The sequence below is a fragment of the Onychostoma macrolepis genome, chromosome 07 (assembly GCF_012432095.1).
Source record: "Onychostoma macrolepis isolate SWU-2019 chromosome 07, ASM1243209v1, whole genome shotgun sequence".
NCBI classification, from domain to species: domain Eukaryota; kingdom Metazoa; phylum Chordata; class Actinopteri; order Cypriniformes; family Cyprinidae; genus Onychostoma; species Onychostoma macrolepis.
This window is the reverse complement of record NC_081161.1, coordinates 44,650,813-44,670,213: the sequence shown is the minus strand read 5'-3', so window position 1 is coordinate 44,670,213 and position 19,401 is coordinate 44,650,813. Positions and strand designations below refer to the sequence as shown.

The 19,401-nt window shown below is 38.1% G+C and overlaps 1 protein-coding gene across 11 annotated transcripts in view; it reads left to right on the top strand.

Annotated features, from left to right (window-relative positions):
* The first annotated feature begins 5,552 nt into the window (after nt 1-5,552).
* The window catches only part of LOC131544701 (sialoadhesin-like), a 23,973-nt gene continuing 10,124 nt past the window's right edge, over nt 5,553-19,401 (top strand). For all 11 annotated transcript variants that reach the window (XR_009272199.1, XR_009272200.1, XR_009272201.1 and 8 more), the window contains exons 1-4: nt 5,553-5,646; nt 7,800-7,835; nt 7,995-8,267; nt 16,397-16,741. Coding sequence is in view for 7 of the 11 variants with exons in the window: in XM_058783092.1 (XP_058639075.1) it covers nt 5,616-5,646; nt 7,800-7,835; nt 7,995-8,267; nt 16,397-16,741 (685 nt within the window). In the remaining 4 variants the exon portion in view is untranslated. The remainder of the gene's footprint in view (nt 5,647-7,799; nt 7,836-7,994; nt 8,268-16,396; nt 16,742-19,401) is intronic.

The window sequence follows — 19,401 nt, the reverse complement described above, 5'->3', positions numbered from 1 at the left end:
TCAGTCTGTGAGCTTCAAGAGGAACTGAAACCTCTAAATATAAGTAAATAATCACAGAATTGTTATGATTTTCCTGTAGTTCAGTGATACTCATCTGCATCGACACAAAATAATGCTTCACTTCAACTTCTCATGAACTGCAGATATTGGTTGATGAAATGCAGTGGTGGTCAGTAACAAACTGTCACGGATGCCTCAGTCTGTCGTCTAAACTTCTGGACATGAACGTCTTTCAAGAGTCCTGCTGCTCCATTTTAGGAGTTCTCCTGGTTTTTCTTCTCCAAGGTGAGTGACTCGAGAAATCCAGCAGTTATTCCTGTATAGGGAATGAATATTAATATTTCAAATGATTATTAAATATGAAGCTAAATGTGTTTAATGCAATGCATGCTTAAAGTGATTTTAGAATAAAATATATTGTGTATTATAATTCTACTGTTTGAAGCAAATGATCATGGACAGTTAGGTCACATCAGTGTTTCATCTGTGAGAAAAGACAGTTCGGTTCAGGAAACCTCAAGCCTTATCTTTAGTGAAGGTGCCATTAATAGACTGCTTTTCTGTTGCAATCGGCATTAAATTAATTGAGAAGCATGTTATTCCTGGGTTTATTTTTACTTGTAATTCAGTGCTGTGGAATAAAAATAGTATGTCATCAAAATGGCAAAAACATGCAACATTTACAAAAAAGAAATACAGCTGTTGAGGTGATGTGGTGGAGAGTCAGGACAGGCTGCACGGATGGCAGGGAGTTTTTTCACAGAACAGCACCATACCGCCAAACCAAACTTTATGCATACGTCCTGACAGAAGTATGTTAATAGACATCTAAAAATATGGCATGAATTTGTGGCAGTATGTAACCATTTTTTGTTGTTTGTTCTGTATTGTAAGACAGGCCCGGCTCCAGAATCAAATCACGGAGGTTGCTTCTTAAAGGGTTACTCCATGAAAAGTATCGTCAGGATTGTCCATCTGCCATCAGTGGTTCAATATGAATTTTATGATGCGACTAGAATACTTTTTGTATGCAAAGAAAAATTTTAAAATAAAAAAAAAAACAATTCGTCTCCTCTCCGTCTCACCGTAGCGCCATTTTGGAGGCAGTTAGAAATACCAAGGGTTCACACAAAACCAGGAGAGTCTGCTTTTAGCTATTATGCGGCCCGCAGCTGGAAGCAGCTTCCAGAAGAGATCAGATCTGTTAAAACATTAGCCACATTTAAATCCAGACTCAAAACTCATCTGTTCAGCTGTGCATTTACTGATGAACACTGTGCTACGTCCGAACTGACTGCACTGTATTCTATTTATAATCATTTTCTTAACTGTTTTAAATTCATTTTAAATCAATTTCTAAATCATTTTAAAAGTTCCCTGTTTTATTGTTGTGATTCCTTTTATGTAAAGCACTTTGAATTAAACATTGTGTATGAAATGTGCTACATAAATAAACTTGCCTTTCCATATTAACAACAACGTGGGCACAATTACAGCAGTAAAATCTGTTCAAGCCACCAGTTGATACAGTGTTTTTATTTATTTTATTTACTTGTTTATTTTTGATGAGATGAACTTGCAAACATCTTCAACTTGCATGTGTCACATACTGCTCAGTGAATCTAAAACACTCAGTGAATCAAATCACAAACTACATTTTAACCACAAGATGTTCGCAGCCACATCAGGTGCAGTTTTTTAATACTAAAAGTAGGCTACCAGTATGGCCTAGATTTCCCCTTAAAAGGGCTTTTAACACTGCACTTAGCCCCAAGTTGTCTTTTATTTTTCTAAAACTCACTTTTATCCCCTGGTAAAGGAACGTTGCACAGAATTGTCTTTTACCTGGGATTTACCTCGTTTACGCTGTTAACCCAGAATTCTGTGCCTAATGTGTAAAGTGTGGCGTTATGTTGTGTTTCAGAAACTTAACATTTGGATTTTTCTCATTTCCTACTTGGAAATAACGTCTGGATCACCACTTGATGTTGGATATCCCACCTGTGAACTTGGTGCAGATCGATCAACCCTGACCTCAGTGACACGAGTTATTTGATGTGGTTTCCAAGATGGCAGCATCCTACTTCCAGCGAGCGTAGTGTGGAGCGGTCTCATGTCAAACTTAAAAACAAACCTTAACATTAGACATTACATCTATATAGTGATACCTTGATTTCTGCTTTTCGGCAGCTGATTTTAAAATAAACGACAGCATTTTTTTTTTTTTTTCTGCTTTTTGGGGACATTTTTGGTCTCCATGAGGAGACAAGCCTATAAATCAAACAGAATGAAAGTTTTTTGAAAATCTAAAAAAGCAGAAAGGGTAGGTTTAGGTGTAGAGCGATAGAATATACGGTCTGTACAGTATAAAAACCATTATGTCCCCATAAAACATGAAAAACCAATGTGTGTGTAGCTGTTTTTCTATTCAGGTGGGGACTTAAACCTGAATACACACAGACTCATGGGGACTAAATTGGGGTAAACAAGCTAATAAATCGCACAGAATGAAGTGTTTTGAAAATCTAAATATGCAGAAAGTGTCCTGTAAGGGGTAGGTTTAGGTGTAGGGTTGGTGTAGGACAATAGCACATACAGTTTGTACAGTATAAAAATCATTACGATTATGGAGAGTCCCCTGCATGTGTGTGTGTGTGTGTGTGTGTGTGTGTGTTCTGTTTCAGCTTTACAGATCATTCAAGTGCTCCAGCCTGGTTTTTGATTCTACTTCATCCTTCAATATTCAATATTCTACTTCATCTTTAAAAGTAAGATTAAATAGAGTTTTAAACTTGATTTAGCCAACTAGTTTTAACATGTAATAAATGTGCAATGTCAAAAGATTCATATCAATATTTAAGGTTAAATGTTTACAAACCTACTTTTACATCCTACATATAACAGTAATCTTTGCTATGAGATGTCATGAAATTTGTATGAAAATGTGTTTGTGTGATTACAGGTGCTGTGAGAAAAAGTCAACACTGATACTTGTTGCTTATTTCAGTGTTTTTGTGTCACTCTTGTCCTAAGGTTATCGTAGTCAGCCGGATGCGGTCCGTATCCAGACCAGATGATGGACCTGCACCCGGAGACGACCACAACATCAGTGAAGACCACAACAAGTGAACATCACGACTGGACAGACATCAGATCACAGATCCTCAGCGAAGACCACGAGACACAGTCCTCTGCACAGACCCCTACGGCCAGCAGTGAACGTGTCCGGCCAGGAGCTGCTAGGACCACGATGCAGTTTTATCATGCTTACAGTCACTGTTAAACCAGCCGTCCACTACTGGATAAACAGCAGCCCTGCTGGACAGACTACAACTTCTCCTCCGACCGAATCACAGCGTGACGGATCCTGATCTTCAGCAGTAGGAGCTGGATGAAATATCGTGAATGACATCAGTCCACAATCTCACTAGTGATGCAGTCTGAAATCATAATCACACCATCTTTGTTCATTTAACCAGAGGAGAGCTGAGCTGACTGCTCCAGGTGTTTTTTCTTGGTTTCAGTCACCTGCTGGAGTTTGGGTTCCACTGTCACCTCTGGATTGCTTAGCTGAGGTTTAAAAAACACTAAATATTCAGGAATAATATTGATTTGACTGACAATAACATTTTCACTGATATTGAATTTTATAAAATCAACATCAAGCTGACTCAAAATGAATAATGACATTTTTGTGTGCTATAAAATTCCTTATAGCTGAATTGAACTAATTCATTCGTAAAGATTAACTTTACAAAATTACTGAACTGAATTTTCTTTTTAGATGTAAGTTTTCATTAAATAAAACAATGTTTTTGTACAATTTGTGGTTGCATTTGATTAAATTATTTATTATTATTTTTATTAAGGAAAGTTTAGATTTTTTCAAGTTTTGAATGATTTTATGCTTTATTAATATTAATAAAGGGAGACATATTGAATATTCAAGCTTTTATAGAGCAATCTAGTCTATGTAATGTTTGTCAGCTCTACTTTAGGTATTTCCTTAACTAGTTTTGGCCATATTAAATAAGGTATATATCCACTTAATGAACGGGTCCGGATACAGGGTCTGTTCCAGATCCATTGTGCAGGGCAAGTGGAACCCGATACGGACCCGTTTTTGTCACAGTCACCAGTTGAAATGCACTGCATTTCCCAGCATCCCTCCTGCCACTCACCTGCACTCCATCAGTAATCACTCACACCTGACCGTCATCAGGGAATCCTCCTCACCTGTTGCCACTAATCAAGCTCCCTATAAGACTTCACTCAATCCATACCCTCATTGTCTGGTCTTGAGGTTACAAGCTCTTCATCTGTCTTGTCATGTACATGCTGGATCGCTGTGGCTCCATGGCTGTCTTTCTCCAGTTGATTCCACTAAGAAGGAAAGATAAGGACGCTTAATTCCTCAGTTTATTGAGCTTCATTGAACTCTGAGTTATTGCACTTGCCTTTAGATGTTGCCTTCAGTTTGGTTAATAAAGAAGCTCTTACCTGACTTACCCTTGTGTGCCTCTCCCTCCAATGTGTGACAGTTTTGCTTGTGGTACCTCTGGGACGGCTCCGATCTCGGATGCTAAACATTCTTGCAAACTGTCTAAACTGAATTATACATGTCATGCAGACATTCATATGAGTATAACAGCAAATTAGTCATTCAGAGAACAAGTTTAATTTTTGAACATGAAAAATATGAGGGTCGGACCTGTCCTTGCTGTCTTTGGAGGGTCAGAGAGCTCTCGGATTTCATCAAAAATATCTTAATTTGTGTTATGAAGATGAATGATCTTCATGTGGGCTTAGAATGATATGAGAGTGAGACAGAATTGTCAATTTTGACACATACTAATAAAAAAATATATATAATGTATAGCCTAAATGCACTGCAAGTCGCTTTGGATAAAAGCATCTGCTAAATGTGTAAATGTAAAATTTGGGTGAAGTTTCAGATTAGCCTTTAAGAATAAAAATATCTTAATTTGTGTTCTGAAGATGAGCGAAGGTCTTATGGGTTTAGAATGATATGAGAGTGAGGGTTTCAGTTTGGCGTAAAAGTCCTAATAAAAGTGTTCAGTGAGTGGATGGAGTTGAGCTGATAGTTGCTGGTGTTACTTCTGCTTTGTTCTCTGCAGCTCTTTTCCACTCGTCTTGACTGCAGCTGCCTGTCGTCTGTGTTGAAGGCAAGGCTTTTGTCCGACAAACTGAGACCAGAGCTACTCACAATCTCTCCAGAATGAAGCACACTTCAGCTGCAAAGCACAAAAAGCAAAACTCAAATTACATGAAAAGGCCTACATTAGATGTTACCTCGTGACATCTAATCTTAATGTGTGCGGCTGTGAGTGTGAATGAACAAAATAACAGTTTCAGAACAATTCTGAAAGAACGTATCTTCAAGTAGAGAAACAGAGCTCTAACAACTTGCATGCACTAAAAAAAGAAGCTCAATATCTTAGAATGGATCTGTTTTTCTTCCTATTTCTTCATTTATTTCTGTAAAGAGTTCCGTCTCCTCCCTCGTCTCTTCTTGAAGTGTGAAATGACGGTTTAAACAGGAAGTGTCTGTTTTAGATTACACCGAATAGCAGTTTTTTTATTAATGTGTCAGTATGGGGTCCGGTGCACTGCCTCTCATTCTCCGTAAGTATTTTATTATATTCTATATCTGGGGTGCAAAACTCAGTTCCTGAAGGGCCACAGTCCAGCAGTGTTTCCAGCCTTGTTATCTGTAGTTCTCAAATCAGCTCAAATCAGCAGAGCTTCAGACGTCCAGGAACTGAGTTTGGCTGCCCTCTTCTACACTTTCTTCTGTTTTCTGTTTCTAATATGTTGTATTCAGTTGAAGATCAATCTCAACAGGTTGTGCTGTGTGTAGGAGGGTTTGTGACTTTAGTCTTACTGCTGATTCTATTCTCTTTTTCTGGCATGTTTTGGTTTTATTGAGACAGTACAGATCAGAATTGACAGGAAGTGAAGTGTGGGGTGGATCAGGAAAGGTCCTCGTGTCAGGATTAGCACAATAACAGCTGTATGTTGGCACACTGCAAGGCTATCAGCACCGACTGCAAATTGTATTCTTTATTGTTCAAATTTAATGTGATGACATGTTAAAATATATGTGACCCTGGACCACAAAACCAATCATAAGGGTACATTTTTGGAAATTGAGATTTATACATGTAAATATATCAAAATGAAGTTTTGATATATTTACAGTAGGAAATGTACAAAATATCTTCATGGAACATGATCTTTACTTAATATCCTAATGATTTTTGGCATAAAAGAAAAATCAATAATTTTACAAATATTTTTGGCTACTGCTACAAACATACCCCAGCGACTTAAGACTGGTCTTGTGGTCCAGAGTCACATATGATAAAGTATTTAGACCGTTGAATCACACAAAAAACAGAAACATAGTAAGGAAGCTATGAAGCTATGAGGATACTTTTTTTTGTGCAAAGAAAACAAAAATATCAACTTTATTTAAGCATTATTTCTCTTCTGTGTCAGTCTTTAATGAACATTCAGGAGAGCACCACAGCGCATGTGTGTGATGCTGCTAAAGCAGGAGTCGTAGAACCTGCATGCGCTGCACCTTCTTTACAAGCAGAAGAAGATGCACACTGTAGCTACATAAAACAGTATTCATAAACATGTCTGAAGATTTCGACAGAGCGGCTGGCTGCACAAGCTTTGATGATGACAGCTAATTCACAATTTATCAGACTCACTCACTGTATTTCCAGGGACGGTTCTAAGGGGGCAGTGCCCCCGTGTCAACAAGCTTGGCCCCCTAAATTTGGTATCATATCACACCAAACGATTCTGGGTGCAATGCGCGATTTGTGCTGTAAACCATAAAAAAGGAAAACATCACCATGCTGCTAAATTCAAATCTGAGTTCGCTGGCTGCACATTATAACCAATCACACACGATTCTGTTGAATTTATGAATGCAAGGACCAATCAGAGATTCAGAGGTATTCAAATGAGTCATCGCTAAAACACGCTGTCACCGCGCGCGCTGAATGAATTCTTACATCAAAAACAGCAGAATGAAGATGAATGTAAGAGATTCATTCACAGTGTGAACAGCTTGAGATATTATTATGGGAGTTTTGAGAGTGCTTGAACTCACTGGACTGAAGTGAAAATGTTCTTTGATAAATGTTCTTTGCTTTCTTTCTGTATAATGAAAGTGTTATAGGCAAATTAGTGACTTACAATATTTGTATTAAATTCACATTAAATACAAAGTCAGTCATATTAAAATATGTTATGGCATGACATATCTGGTTCTTAAGTAAAAAGACAGGTTTTTATGCAAAGTTAATAGATTACAGTATTAGGCTACTTTGTCCATCACCAGTAGATCAACTAACAATCTATAAAGGTGCAAAATGCATTTACTTACACATATTTGAGAAGCGAGATATTTCATTATATAGTTTGGGAATATTTAGAATACAAATAAAAAATAAATAAAACATGAACATATATCAGTTATACAGTGGTATCATTGCTGCTGACCCCCCTTCACTCGTGCCCCCTCAAAAATAATGAGTGCATGATGCCCCTGACACTACAATACAAAATTATTTGTCAAATAAATGAAAGAAGATGAAACATTAATTCGAGTTGAAATTGTTATAGCTTATTCTAGAGATTGCAGTGATACATGACTTAGTGAAAAATGACTAAATTAATAATAATGTAAGTAAGTTAAGATACATTTTAAAAGTTGAATGAATGAAACTGCATCATATTCATGTTTCTTCTTCTTTTAGTGCTGATGTCCTTCATCCGCGCTGGACTCACTCAAGGTACTGTGAATTAACAAATGAGAAGTGTTTTGTAGTTCTTTGATGTTTATTTGCCCAGAATGCAGTGTTTTTCTCACGAGGAGGTTTTGAGTTCATAACAGTGATTGATACAATGATACTGTAGACGATCAATATTTACTCATATGTGTATTAATACAGAGAGACCAAAACCTGTATTGAAGGTGACTCCAGATCAGCGTGTGTTCAGAGGAGAGACAGTCACTCTCACATGTGACATACAGCCAGCAGGAGACATTCAGTGGAGATACAGCTGGTTTAAAGATGGAAACACTCGCAGTCCATACACAACAACAACAGCAGAGTTCAGTTTCACAGCTTCTGTGTCTGATAGCGGTGAATACAGCTGTAGAGGAGAGAGATCAGACTCACAGAGATCAGACATCAGTGCTGCTGTTACACTGACTGTATCAGGTGAGTGTTCATATTCACATCTGTTCAATGCTCATTTAAATCATTATTTGTTGCTCCAGGGTGCATAAGTTTAGCATTGTAGCTCTGACTGATTTAATAGAACAATATATGTAGAACATTATTTGCTAAAATAATTAAATTAACAGCCATGCTGAAATAACAGCATACAGTTTATCTGTCAGACAGATACATGTGAGAGTTGTATTTTTTACTATAACCCTGTGCATTTTCTTTTGGAAAAATAGAATAATTTAATTTAAAATAATACGTTAAAACCCCAATCATTATGCAGTTATATGTTATAAATTGTCCAGTATAAATAAATATATTATGAATAGTGCAATGAAAATATCAATCACTGAAAACATGCATCTAAGAAAAAGAACAAATCTGGCATTTTTTTGTTTGACTCTTTCTTTTTCATTTAGTTGAGTTAGTTGTTCAAGTGTGTGATATTCTAGAGTCGCTCATATATATATTTTTTATTATACCTTTATTTAACCAGGAGGGTATATATTGAAGCCCTGTAGCCTATGATTGCTGTTATTAATGCTGTTATCACATGTTCTAGTCACTGTTCTGTTCAAATGCATAAGACGTTTAAAGGATCAGTGATTTTGATACTGTTTTAGGAATCTAGTTACACTTACATAGAGTTCAGTTATTTATGAGAATGAAAACTGCATTTTTTAAACTAAAGTCTCTTAAAACTCTCAGGACTCACATCCACATTTTAAAGTCACAAGGAAACAGTAGCAACAGATCATATCTTCTGTCATCTTAATGATTATCCAAAAAAAATTAAAAAAATAAATGAAGGCGGGACTTGTTTCTGTCCATCTCTTGTCAGTGTTTGTTGAGTGGATCCTGAGATGTGATCACTTCACTCACCAAAATTTAAAATGCGCTGCGTAAATAAGTTCTGACAGCGCATTTACGTATCGACATGGTTGACAGCTGTTAATGCACAATTACCATTTTAGATCGACAAACTGTACTGTATAAGATTTCTATCCAAACTGAAAGCACAATCTAGGCTACCGCTGCCGTTTTCAAAGCAAAACTGTGACATTTCATTCACTGACGCTCTTCCATCAGCAGCGCTAAACCCGGAAGCGCATAATACTTACTTGCCGGCAACCCGCCAAAATAAAAGCTCGCTGATTTTACGTTTGAAAATGATGAAAATTAAAATTAAAATAATGATAATAATAATAATAATAATAATAAATGTTAGCATTTTATTTTTGTTTACTATAAAATAATTGCATTTGTATGTAATACTCCCTTTTTATTTTAAAATAAAATGGTATTATCACACTTGATTATTTAGTTCATTATTTTTAGTTAGTTATTTTATTAAAAAAAAATAATAATAAAATAAAATAAATAAATAAAGTGCAATAATATTATCACTATTATTAATAAAAAATTTTAGAGTTATATTTTATGGGTCACACTACATGTCACAGCCCGTGTGAGGACCAAACCAAATCTCCAGGTTCTCATATGAGAGCCAGGCTGAAAAACTCATGTGCACCCCTGATTATAATCATTACTAATATGGCTTCTTGTTATCAAGATCTTTAGTCTATATGCTGAGTTCTGTAAATGCGTGAACTTCATATTAGCCTGTTTGCAGCGCACTTGCCGTCCAGTAATCACAATAAGCTTTGTGCTTTGTTACTTTTTAATAAACAAAGTATCAGCTTTAACATTCTGCCAAATTCATAACAAAATTCATAAAATAAATACGATTTTGGCGCTCTTTATTGCGGCAGGTGTAATCGCTTTAGCGCCTCAGTTCAAGCGGCAAGTGAACCCATTATATCTTTCTCTATTATAGTATGAAATGAATGTGAATTAATATCAAAAGGTAGGCTATTTTATAAGAGAGCCTACACTTATTGAAATGTCTCATGTAATCGCTCATTCTGTGTCAAACTGGAAATCTTGTAAAGCTTGTAAACAATGCCACGTAACAATACCTAACCACTGGCCATCCATAAGCTCATCAGTCAGCTAGAAAAATAATTTAAGTAAAAAACATTGTCTACATGATAAAAAATGAAAAAACCGACTGGATGTGTGAGAGATTTTACAACATTTCTATAGGATGCATTGAGGAGGAGCCCAAACTAACACTGTAAAAAGCGATCAGTTGACTTTTCTTTAAAAAATTGAGGAAACCCAGGGCTCGCAAAATCACGGGGCTATTGCGTTTTCCAGTTGGGCTTCCAAAATGTATCACTGCCCTGCCCAGCGGGCTAACTTAAATACTGTGGGTCCTTAAAAACCTCTCAATTTACTTATTTAAAACTTTTTATGGCCATAAATTTTATACATGTTAAATGGTATAAGAAAAGTCTTAATTATAATTTCAAGAGGTCTTACAGTTGGGGATGGAAAGACAAGAACCTCAATACAGCTGGATTAAACTTCAAAAGGCAATGATGTCATTGAATAAATATGAGTTTGGTGTAGGGAATATTAACAAGTCCCGCCCATTTGGAGCTGGCTCCAACCTCCGTTTATACCTATCTCGGAGAAGCCGCTATATTTGCTCCTAAAGCGCCAACTTAATGCATAATTAAAGAAGTACATTAAGTGAACTTGACAATTTTGAGTTACACTGACAAATAACAGTTTGAAAATGTGTTGTTAACTTCTTATTTTAAGTTGGACCAACTTAAATTTATTAAATTGCAATTACTTAAGAGTTCTTATGGTCCATGATATTGGTACAGATTCTGTGTAATAAACAATTCTTTGTGACTGTATATTTCAAGTTGGAAAAGACGTTTAGTTCCCACTTTAAGTGAACCTACAAGATGGGTCATCTACAAGATGGATTAAAATGCTGATAAAGTCAAGAAAAGAGTAGACAAACACATGACTGTATGATTGAAATGTCAAAATGTAAAAGTGTATGATAGCCACAAGAGGGCTCTCCTTCTGTCTTTGTTTTCTTTTCATGGCTGCATCCCGAAACTTAGGCAGCTGACTTGCTGCCTCGCTGCCTTATGAGGCAATGACTTTGCAGGCAGCGTTTAGTGAAGGCACTCACTAAACTGATTTCGGACAGGCTTCTGAGGCAGCGTAACGGTTTAATGATCTACAACAAAATAGATTGAGTTTTGGTGATAACTAAACAAATATTAATTACTATTATTAGTATTATTTAATTACTATAATACTAATTTCTCGCTAGAAATAACATCAAAAGTGCAAAAAGTTAATCAGAAATATACTTTTACACACAAACTAACAACCAAACGCAACTTTCAGACGCCATCTTTATTTTTTAGCTCAACCGTCACGGAATGGAACGCACAGGATTGTGGGATACCAAAGGCAGCGAAGGATACATCTATGGATCTTGAGTGGTGGAACTATGATGTCACTTTGTAGGCGAAAACCTGGAAGCGAGAGCATTTTATCACTTCCGGTTCATCGTCCCAGAGTCAATGGGTTTTTTGAATGGGATTTTGGTTAAATCCCTGAAATAAGGTCCGTGGTTCACACAAGCTCAAGATACTTTCACGTTTTTTTCTACGACATAAAACACACCAGTTACACCAGTTACACCCCTCTCGTGATTTTTTTTTAACTGTTAGTTTCTTAAAAAAGACGGTTGCTAACAAGTTGCTAAACGGGACTACAGGCGCTGTCGGAGACATTAAACGTCATCACGCCGAATAGTTGATCAATTTAGTATTTTCCAGTTGTAGTACAATTTGTAATTCAATTAATTGTAGAATAACCAAATAGTTTCCTGCATTTTATATTGTTGTTCAACAATGTTTTTTTGCTTTGCATGCGACACAAGTCTTCGGAGGGAAGATGCTCGAGTTTATCACTCACTGATCATGAAACTCTGGGTTCTTACTATAAGGTAAACTCATACGATTAATCCATGTAAACACCACATTTACCGGCTTTACGTGGTGAAAGTGAAACTTTAATGATGCATAGTGCTTAAAGCCACGTTAAAATTAAATGTTTACGGCCACAAGAAGCTTTTCAGCAAGGATAAAATAACATTTTGTGTACCCACCCTAACAAAACGAGAGCTGAAATGTGGTACTTTGTTCACTAAAATAAGTTTAATCTTACCATATACAAAAACTCGCTCACTCTGCTGTTATTTAATAGACTAAATGCACTAGAATTTTATTGAATGGTATGTGGAGACACATTTTTAATTCAAATATTCATATTAATCAAGGATTTATTGACTTTTAATGCACCTAATTTCGAAATGTACAGAAATACCTGCTTTCAAATGTCCTTTAGTTCATTTATTCACTATAATGTCTCATTTCAGTTTTAGATTGGCTCTAGTTTTGTATTTATTCCAGTTTATATGAAATGGTTCATGTAGTGTGGATTAACATTCATATACAGAGTAAATCCTTCACTGAACATGTTAAAATAAGTTTGAAACAGTTGTCGGGAGCGCGCTGGAGGTGATGCTGAAGACGAGCGACCGCGGTGCTGTAGTTCGTTTATAGCCTTCAAAATTCATAAAAGTTATATTATTTTGTGAAGATTATCTTGATGGACAAAACGTGTAAGTTTCATGAACTATGATTGAACACAGAGCTTATTTTTTGCGATAATCCAAAAGCCTGTGGAACAATGCTATTAGCTTTTTGTGGAGGAACCGGTTTCATGCTAACCGCCGATCCGCCTGCAGAGTGACGTCATAGTTCCCCGCTCTATTCGGACGTGCCTTGATGCCTTCCTACCTTGGGATGTGTCCTCCGAAGGCAGCATTTTTCAGTTTTTTCGGATGCAGCCATGGACTGTATTACCCACTGCCTGGACTCATCTCGCCTGATCGCCTGTCGCTCATTATCTTGTGAACTCACTCTGCGTAACCCCGGGCCGTATTCACAAAACATTTTTCATCAGTTTTCCTTAGTAGCTGTAAAAGTTCTTTAATTAGAGTCTTTCTTAAAACATATTCACAAAGCTGCTGAGACCCATTTTTACTAAGGAACTGGGAGAAATCTAATCTAAGAGAAAGAGCGAGGTTAACCTTATTGCTATTGATGATGTAATTAAGCTCACTTGGTTGAGAGGAGATTGGTCTCTGTGGGTAATTTGATCTGGGAAATATTGTAAAATGAGGTAAATAATTAAATAAAAAATTAGGGGTAGTCGTGGCCTAATGGTTAGGGAGTTGGGCTTATAACCTGAATTGAAGGTGGGGATTGTGAATGAACAGCACTCTCTCCACCTTCGATACCATGACTAAGGTGCCCTTGAGCAAGGCACCGAACCCCTAATTGCTCCCCGGGCGCTGGAGCAATGCTGCCCACTGCTCCGGGTGTGTGTTCACTGTGTGTGTGCATTTGTTCACTACTCACTGCTGTGTGTGTGCACTTGGATGGGTTAAATGCAGAGCACAATTTCGAGTATGGGTCACCATACTTGACAATATGTCACGACTTAAATATTTACCTCATCAAATTAACATTTGAAAATAAAACATAGCAACTTTACATGTCTGCACGCTCTAGTGTTATCCTACAGGAATGTGCGCTGTTGAGTGTTTGTGTGGAAGCTATTAGCACACAAAAGGCATCTGCGATCACTGGCATTTTTTCCTAATAATTGTGGAAACATAAAATCTACTGTCATTTTTGCTCATAAAGATAAGAAGAGTAATACATCATTCTACATTTATTTGTGTACAATCACAATATTCTGGTTTTATAAAATAAAGAAAACAAACATGATGTGCTTTCTGCCGTCTCCATCACTGAACTGGAGCGCATCACAAAAAAGAACCAAAACTCAGCAAAAACTTGCCTCATAGACATGAGAAATATATCTATAGAGAGCTAGAAATGTCTAAAAGAACCAATTCAAATTGAAAGCATACTCTCTGGTTCTGTAATCGTATGAGAGGCGCATTTCTCTCTAAAGGCTGGTCACTACTATGAAGATGGTGAGTCAGTACTGTTAACTTCATCTTTGCAGCAGACAATGATTCAGAAAATATTAGTTTATTAATAAGTAATTAAAATAACTCCTTGTTTTGTTTTACTGTCACATTCATTCATTACTTTTGCCAGTGCTTTGCGGCAAGCATATGTGTGTTTGAGTGTGGAATAGGCTATAAAGGCCCATTATGGTTTACATCTTAACTATTTTAAAGGACATAATTCAATTAAAGGGAAATTATTGTGAAATGTTTATCAAATGTTTATGTTGCGAGGTGAATTGCTGGCATCAGTGATTTTATGATGGTTTGTGATTTGGTCTTGACTACCCTTAACTTTTCACAGATTTAGAACCTGATTTTAGTTTTAAAACACTTTGTGAAATACTCTAAAAGCTCAAATTAAGGAGTCTTAATATTAGGACTGACATGCCCATTATTTTTAAGAGTTTCTCCTGTAAATCTGTGAGTTTGGGGCCACAATGTCTGACTTTTTTTATTTATTTTACATATAAAGATTTTTATTTAAAATATGGATTTTCTAAACAGTGTCTCAACACTTTGTGATCTGTATTAGATTTCATACAATGCATACCTTGCTTAGACGGCCCAGCAGTGTCAATAGCAGGCCTAGGTACAGGGACAATGTTACCATCCTCTGCACCCCCCAAAAAGCCAGGATGAGTGCTCCTCAAACAGCGCATCATGGATGATGTATTATTACAGTAGGCTATAGCTGCCTATCACACATACATCTCACTTTATTTTGTGTTTCCAAATGGAAATGCTCCCACATCACAGATGGACGGCATCTCTTGCGTGGAGCTTCCATTATTATGTAATCTATCAATATGAAATAATCTATGTATCAACTTGCTGTGCTTGTCATTATCTAACTTATATGAATGTATGCCTATATGAATGTATCAGTATATTTATCCGAATTATCTGTCAATGTCTATAGCCTATCTATCAATATCTTAATAATAACTTTTAATCTAGCCTAAATATAACCAAATTACACTATAAATATCACTATATCTCAAAATCTTTCTCCTCTCACAAAAACCCACGAAGTGAAGATGCATTAACTCCACTTTTATAGTTTGTGGGAGTTAGGTTGAGACAGATGTGCGATTGTGTGATTTGTTCCTGACCCTGTCAATCAAACGCAGATTCGGCAGGTATGCCACGCCCCGATGCTTCTAATCGCCTTAGTCACGTCACATGGGTGTTTCGAATCACGCCTCGGGATCTCGACACCATGTCGAAACATCAGCTTCGTGTCAGCCGTCCCTATAAGAAACTCCTCCCATTTGAATGGAAAGATTATGTATATTTGTTAAATGACTCTAAAATGAAAATTTAAATTTGTGTCAGCCATCCCTACTACATTTGGCCTTAAGATGTTTTGTGAATACGGTCCGTGATGGATTCTGACTCTAATTTTGAAGTCTTGTTTGTATTTTACGCTGCATTTCTGCACGCTCGCTCTGGTTTTCATGTCATGGTTTTAATCTTCTGCCTGGTTTCCTGAATTTCTCTGTTTGTCTGCGTTTTACCTGTTGTTTCTATTGTTTGTCCTGTGGTTGACCCTTTGTCTATTACGATGGATTACCCCTTAATAAAGCTGTGTTTGGATCTTCGACTCAAGGTCTAGAACAGTGATTCGTTACGATTAGCAGAATCAGTTGTGTTTAATTAAGGATGAAGCTAAACTCTGCAGAGCTGCAGCTCCTGGTTAAAGTGAACTAAATGAAATAAACTGAAGAAATCCAGCATACGTCACCAAAGAGAAGTCTGTCGTTTCACTGGATGTATGTGTGGATCAATTGTTCAGTTCTGTGAAACATTTACAAAATTAAAACAAAAGAGTTGTTTAAAGTCCGCATGAACCGGAAGTTGCTGCCAACTTTATTTCAGTGTTGTGATATATTTCCAGCTGAAACTGAATATTGAGTAGAGGGCAGGGGTTTATTTTTGCGCTCCTCCTCTCTGTCTCTCACTCATAGCAGAAAACGGTCGGAGGGGTGTGTTTAAAGATATTCTGCCAAAGCCATCAAACTGACGTCATCAGAGAAGAAATGCCATTCTAATAAAGTCTAATAAATAAATAAAGTCAATTTTGATTTCATGCAGACCTTAAGTCACTTTATGTTTTTGTCTTTCTTCACAGATTTACCCACATCTACACTGACTGTGACACCAGACAGTCCTGTATTCACTGGAGAGACAGTCAATCTGACCTGTGTTATAGAGTCTCACAGTGACTGGAGACAGAGAAATGGACTGACAAATGACAGGAGATTTGACAGGAGAGATGGCTGGACAGATGACTGGAGATATGTGTGGTATAAAGACAGTGTAATGTTACAGACGTCTGATCGTTACACTATAAACAGAGACACTCTCACTATCAGAGGAGCTACTGAGTCTGATCAGGGTCAGTACTGGTGTGGAGGACAGAGAGATAAAAGGCCATCATCCTCACATTTAAGCTCCGTTTCTCTCTCTGTGAAAGGTGAGTTGAATATCAGTGTCCTTCTGCACTACATGTATGATCACACATCCAATCAAAACACGTTCTCCTTCTCAAATGTTACATTCACTCTACTCATAAATATCATAATCTACACTTAATTTGAGGGTTTCGTCGTTGCATCTGTTGTGAACACAAGAACAGGTCCTCTGTGAATAGCTCCTTAACAAGTTAAAGGAGAATTAAACAATTAAACCCTGTGTGTGCTTACAGGCAGGGTTTAAACTGGGCAGGTGCTGTCCGGGGCTAAGCCCCGGCACATAGACTCCAGGGCTCAACATTAATGCTTCATTAATGCCAGACAAGTAACATGATTAAAACATCAGTAACCAAAAATAACTATGTAAACACCAAAACACAAGTATTATTCTGATTTTATTATATTTAGAGTAAGTGGCGAATAGTGGATATAGCTACTGTATATAATGCATCTATTGACAGTATAATGTTGCGCTGCTGAGGCGAGGTTCACGCAGCCTCTCGAGGAGAAATCAAAACACGCAACACTAAGAAACTGTTACGTGAAGCAGACCCGACACAGAGGATGATGGAATTTACACAGGAGTTTATTAAGATGAGCAGACGGGTAAATATTGCAGGATGATATTAGTGGTATTGAGGACTGATAAAAGATATCTTGTTGGTGGTTGTATTGCCAGGAACTCGTGGAGGATGGGATGTGCACACACCTCGAACTATGACTGACCGTGGGCTGGGTCTTATATTGAGGGGGTAGTTTGAGTTGAAATGTGACCGGGTTTATCCGCTTCTGGATGACGAAGAGGCCAACGTATCTGGGAGTGAGCTTCTTACAAGGCAGGCGCAGTCTGATGTCTCGTGTGGACAGCCAGACCTTTTGACCAGGCTGGTAAGGGGGTGAGTCGGAGCGTCGAAGGTCTGCTGTCAATTTGCGCCTGCTCAAAGCTCGCCGAAGGTGGTGGTGTGCTTTGTCCCAGACCCTCTCGCTCTCTCGGAACCAGTGGTTCACCGCAGGTACATCCGAAGGTTCCCCGTTCCAGGGGAATAAAGGTGGCTGGAAACCGAGTACGCACTGGAAGGGAGTGAGTCCAGTGCTTCGTTGACGAAGGGAGTTCTGGGCGTACTCGGCCCAGCCAATAAACTGGTTCCAAGAGTGCTGGTGGCCGTGGCAGAAGGTTCGTAGGAAACTTCCGATTTCTTGGATCGTTCTCTCCGTCTGCCCATTGGTCTGCGGGTGGTATCCAGACGAGAGACTGACGGTCACACCTAGGAGTTTGAGGAAGTTCTTCCAGACTCTGGAGATGAATTGGGGTCCACGGTCGGATACGATATCCTCCGGAATGCCAAAATCTCTACACATGGTTAAATATTAGTTCCGCCGTTTCCATGAAACAAAGTTACTGAAGGATTGTGTGACATTACCGGCTTGTGCCCAGATTGTCTCTGCCCATTGCAGGGCTTTGCCTTGGAGGAGTGAAATGAGGAAGGAGATTTTGGAGATTTCTGTGGGGTATAGGTGAGGTTGATTTTCGATGTAGAGTGAGCATTGTAGAAGAAAACCATTGCACAACAGCGCTGGTGTGGCCATGGGACTGGCGGTTAACGGCGGAGATGAAGTGGTGATGGTGGATACGGAGGTGATGGTCGGTGCTGGTGGAGGAGCAACAGTGAGGACGCGGCGTAGGTTGTCCACGAGCTCCTGGAAGGGGTCCGTCCGACTCATCTTGATTCGCTCTGTAATGGTCCGATCTTCTGTTACGTGAAGCAGACCTGACACAGAGGATGATGGAATATACACAGGAGTTTATTAAGATGAGCAGACAGGTAAATATTGCAGGATGATAGAGATGATATTAGTGGTATTGAGGACTGATAAAGGATATCTGTGGGCTGGGACGACAGATGAAGACCGGCAGGCGTAGGAGACACAGGGAAATACCGATGATCCGGGAGAGGAGGTAAGAATTCGAGTGGTAAGTATCCGAGCATGGAGGGTGAGAGTCCACTTCGTGAAGTCGAGATCGGACAGTGACTGGTGTGAGGTGTGTGCTTAAGTAGTGTTGATCTTGATGAGTGTTGATGAGGTGCAGGTGGTTTGGATTAAAACTCGGGTGACTGTGATTGCTGTGTGTGATTGGTGGAGGAGCCTGGTTGATCCGTGACAGAAACTCAGTATACTGAGGTAAAAAATCAATTTATTTAACAGTTAGTTAGGCAACATCACACATTTTCGCCATTACGACTGTTTAATAGTTCTATAAACAGTTCAATGAGCAAATACAATAATATTAGGTCACTTTCATTTTTGGCGGAACCACAGCGCATCTCAAAGCAACCATCCGATTCATTGCTGAATGATTCAGTGTTTTGAAGGAATCGGTTGAGTCAAAGTTTCATTAGGTCATGCATAAACATCAGGGCCCGTATTCATGAAAAATCTTAGCGCTAAGAGTTGCTCCAAGTAACAAAATTCTAAGAAAATTCTTAGAAATGTGGGTGTTTCCCCTTAAAATTAAGGAAAAGATCCTAGTAAAGAAAAAAGTAATTCAGAAAGCATCTTTACCCTTAAAAGAGGTCTTAAGGTCCAAAATTGTTAGGAGTACGGACGAGGACTTTTAAGAGGCTTAAGAGTTTCTTTAGCAGAGGAGAAAATGGATGAAACA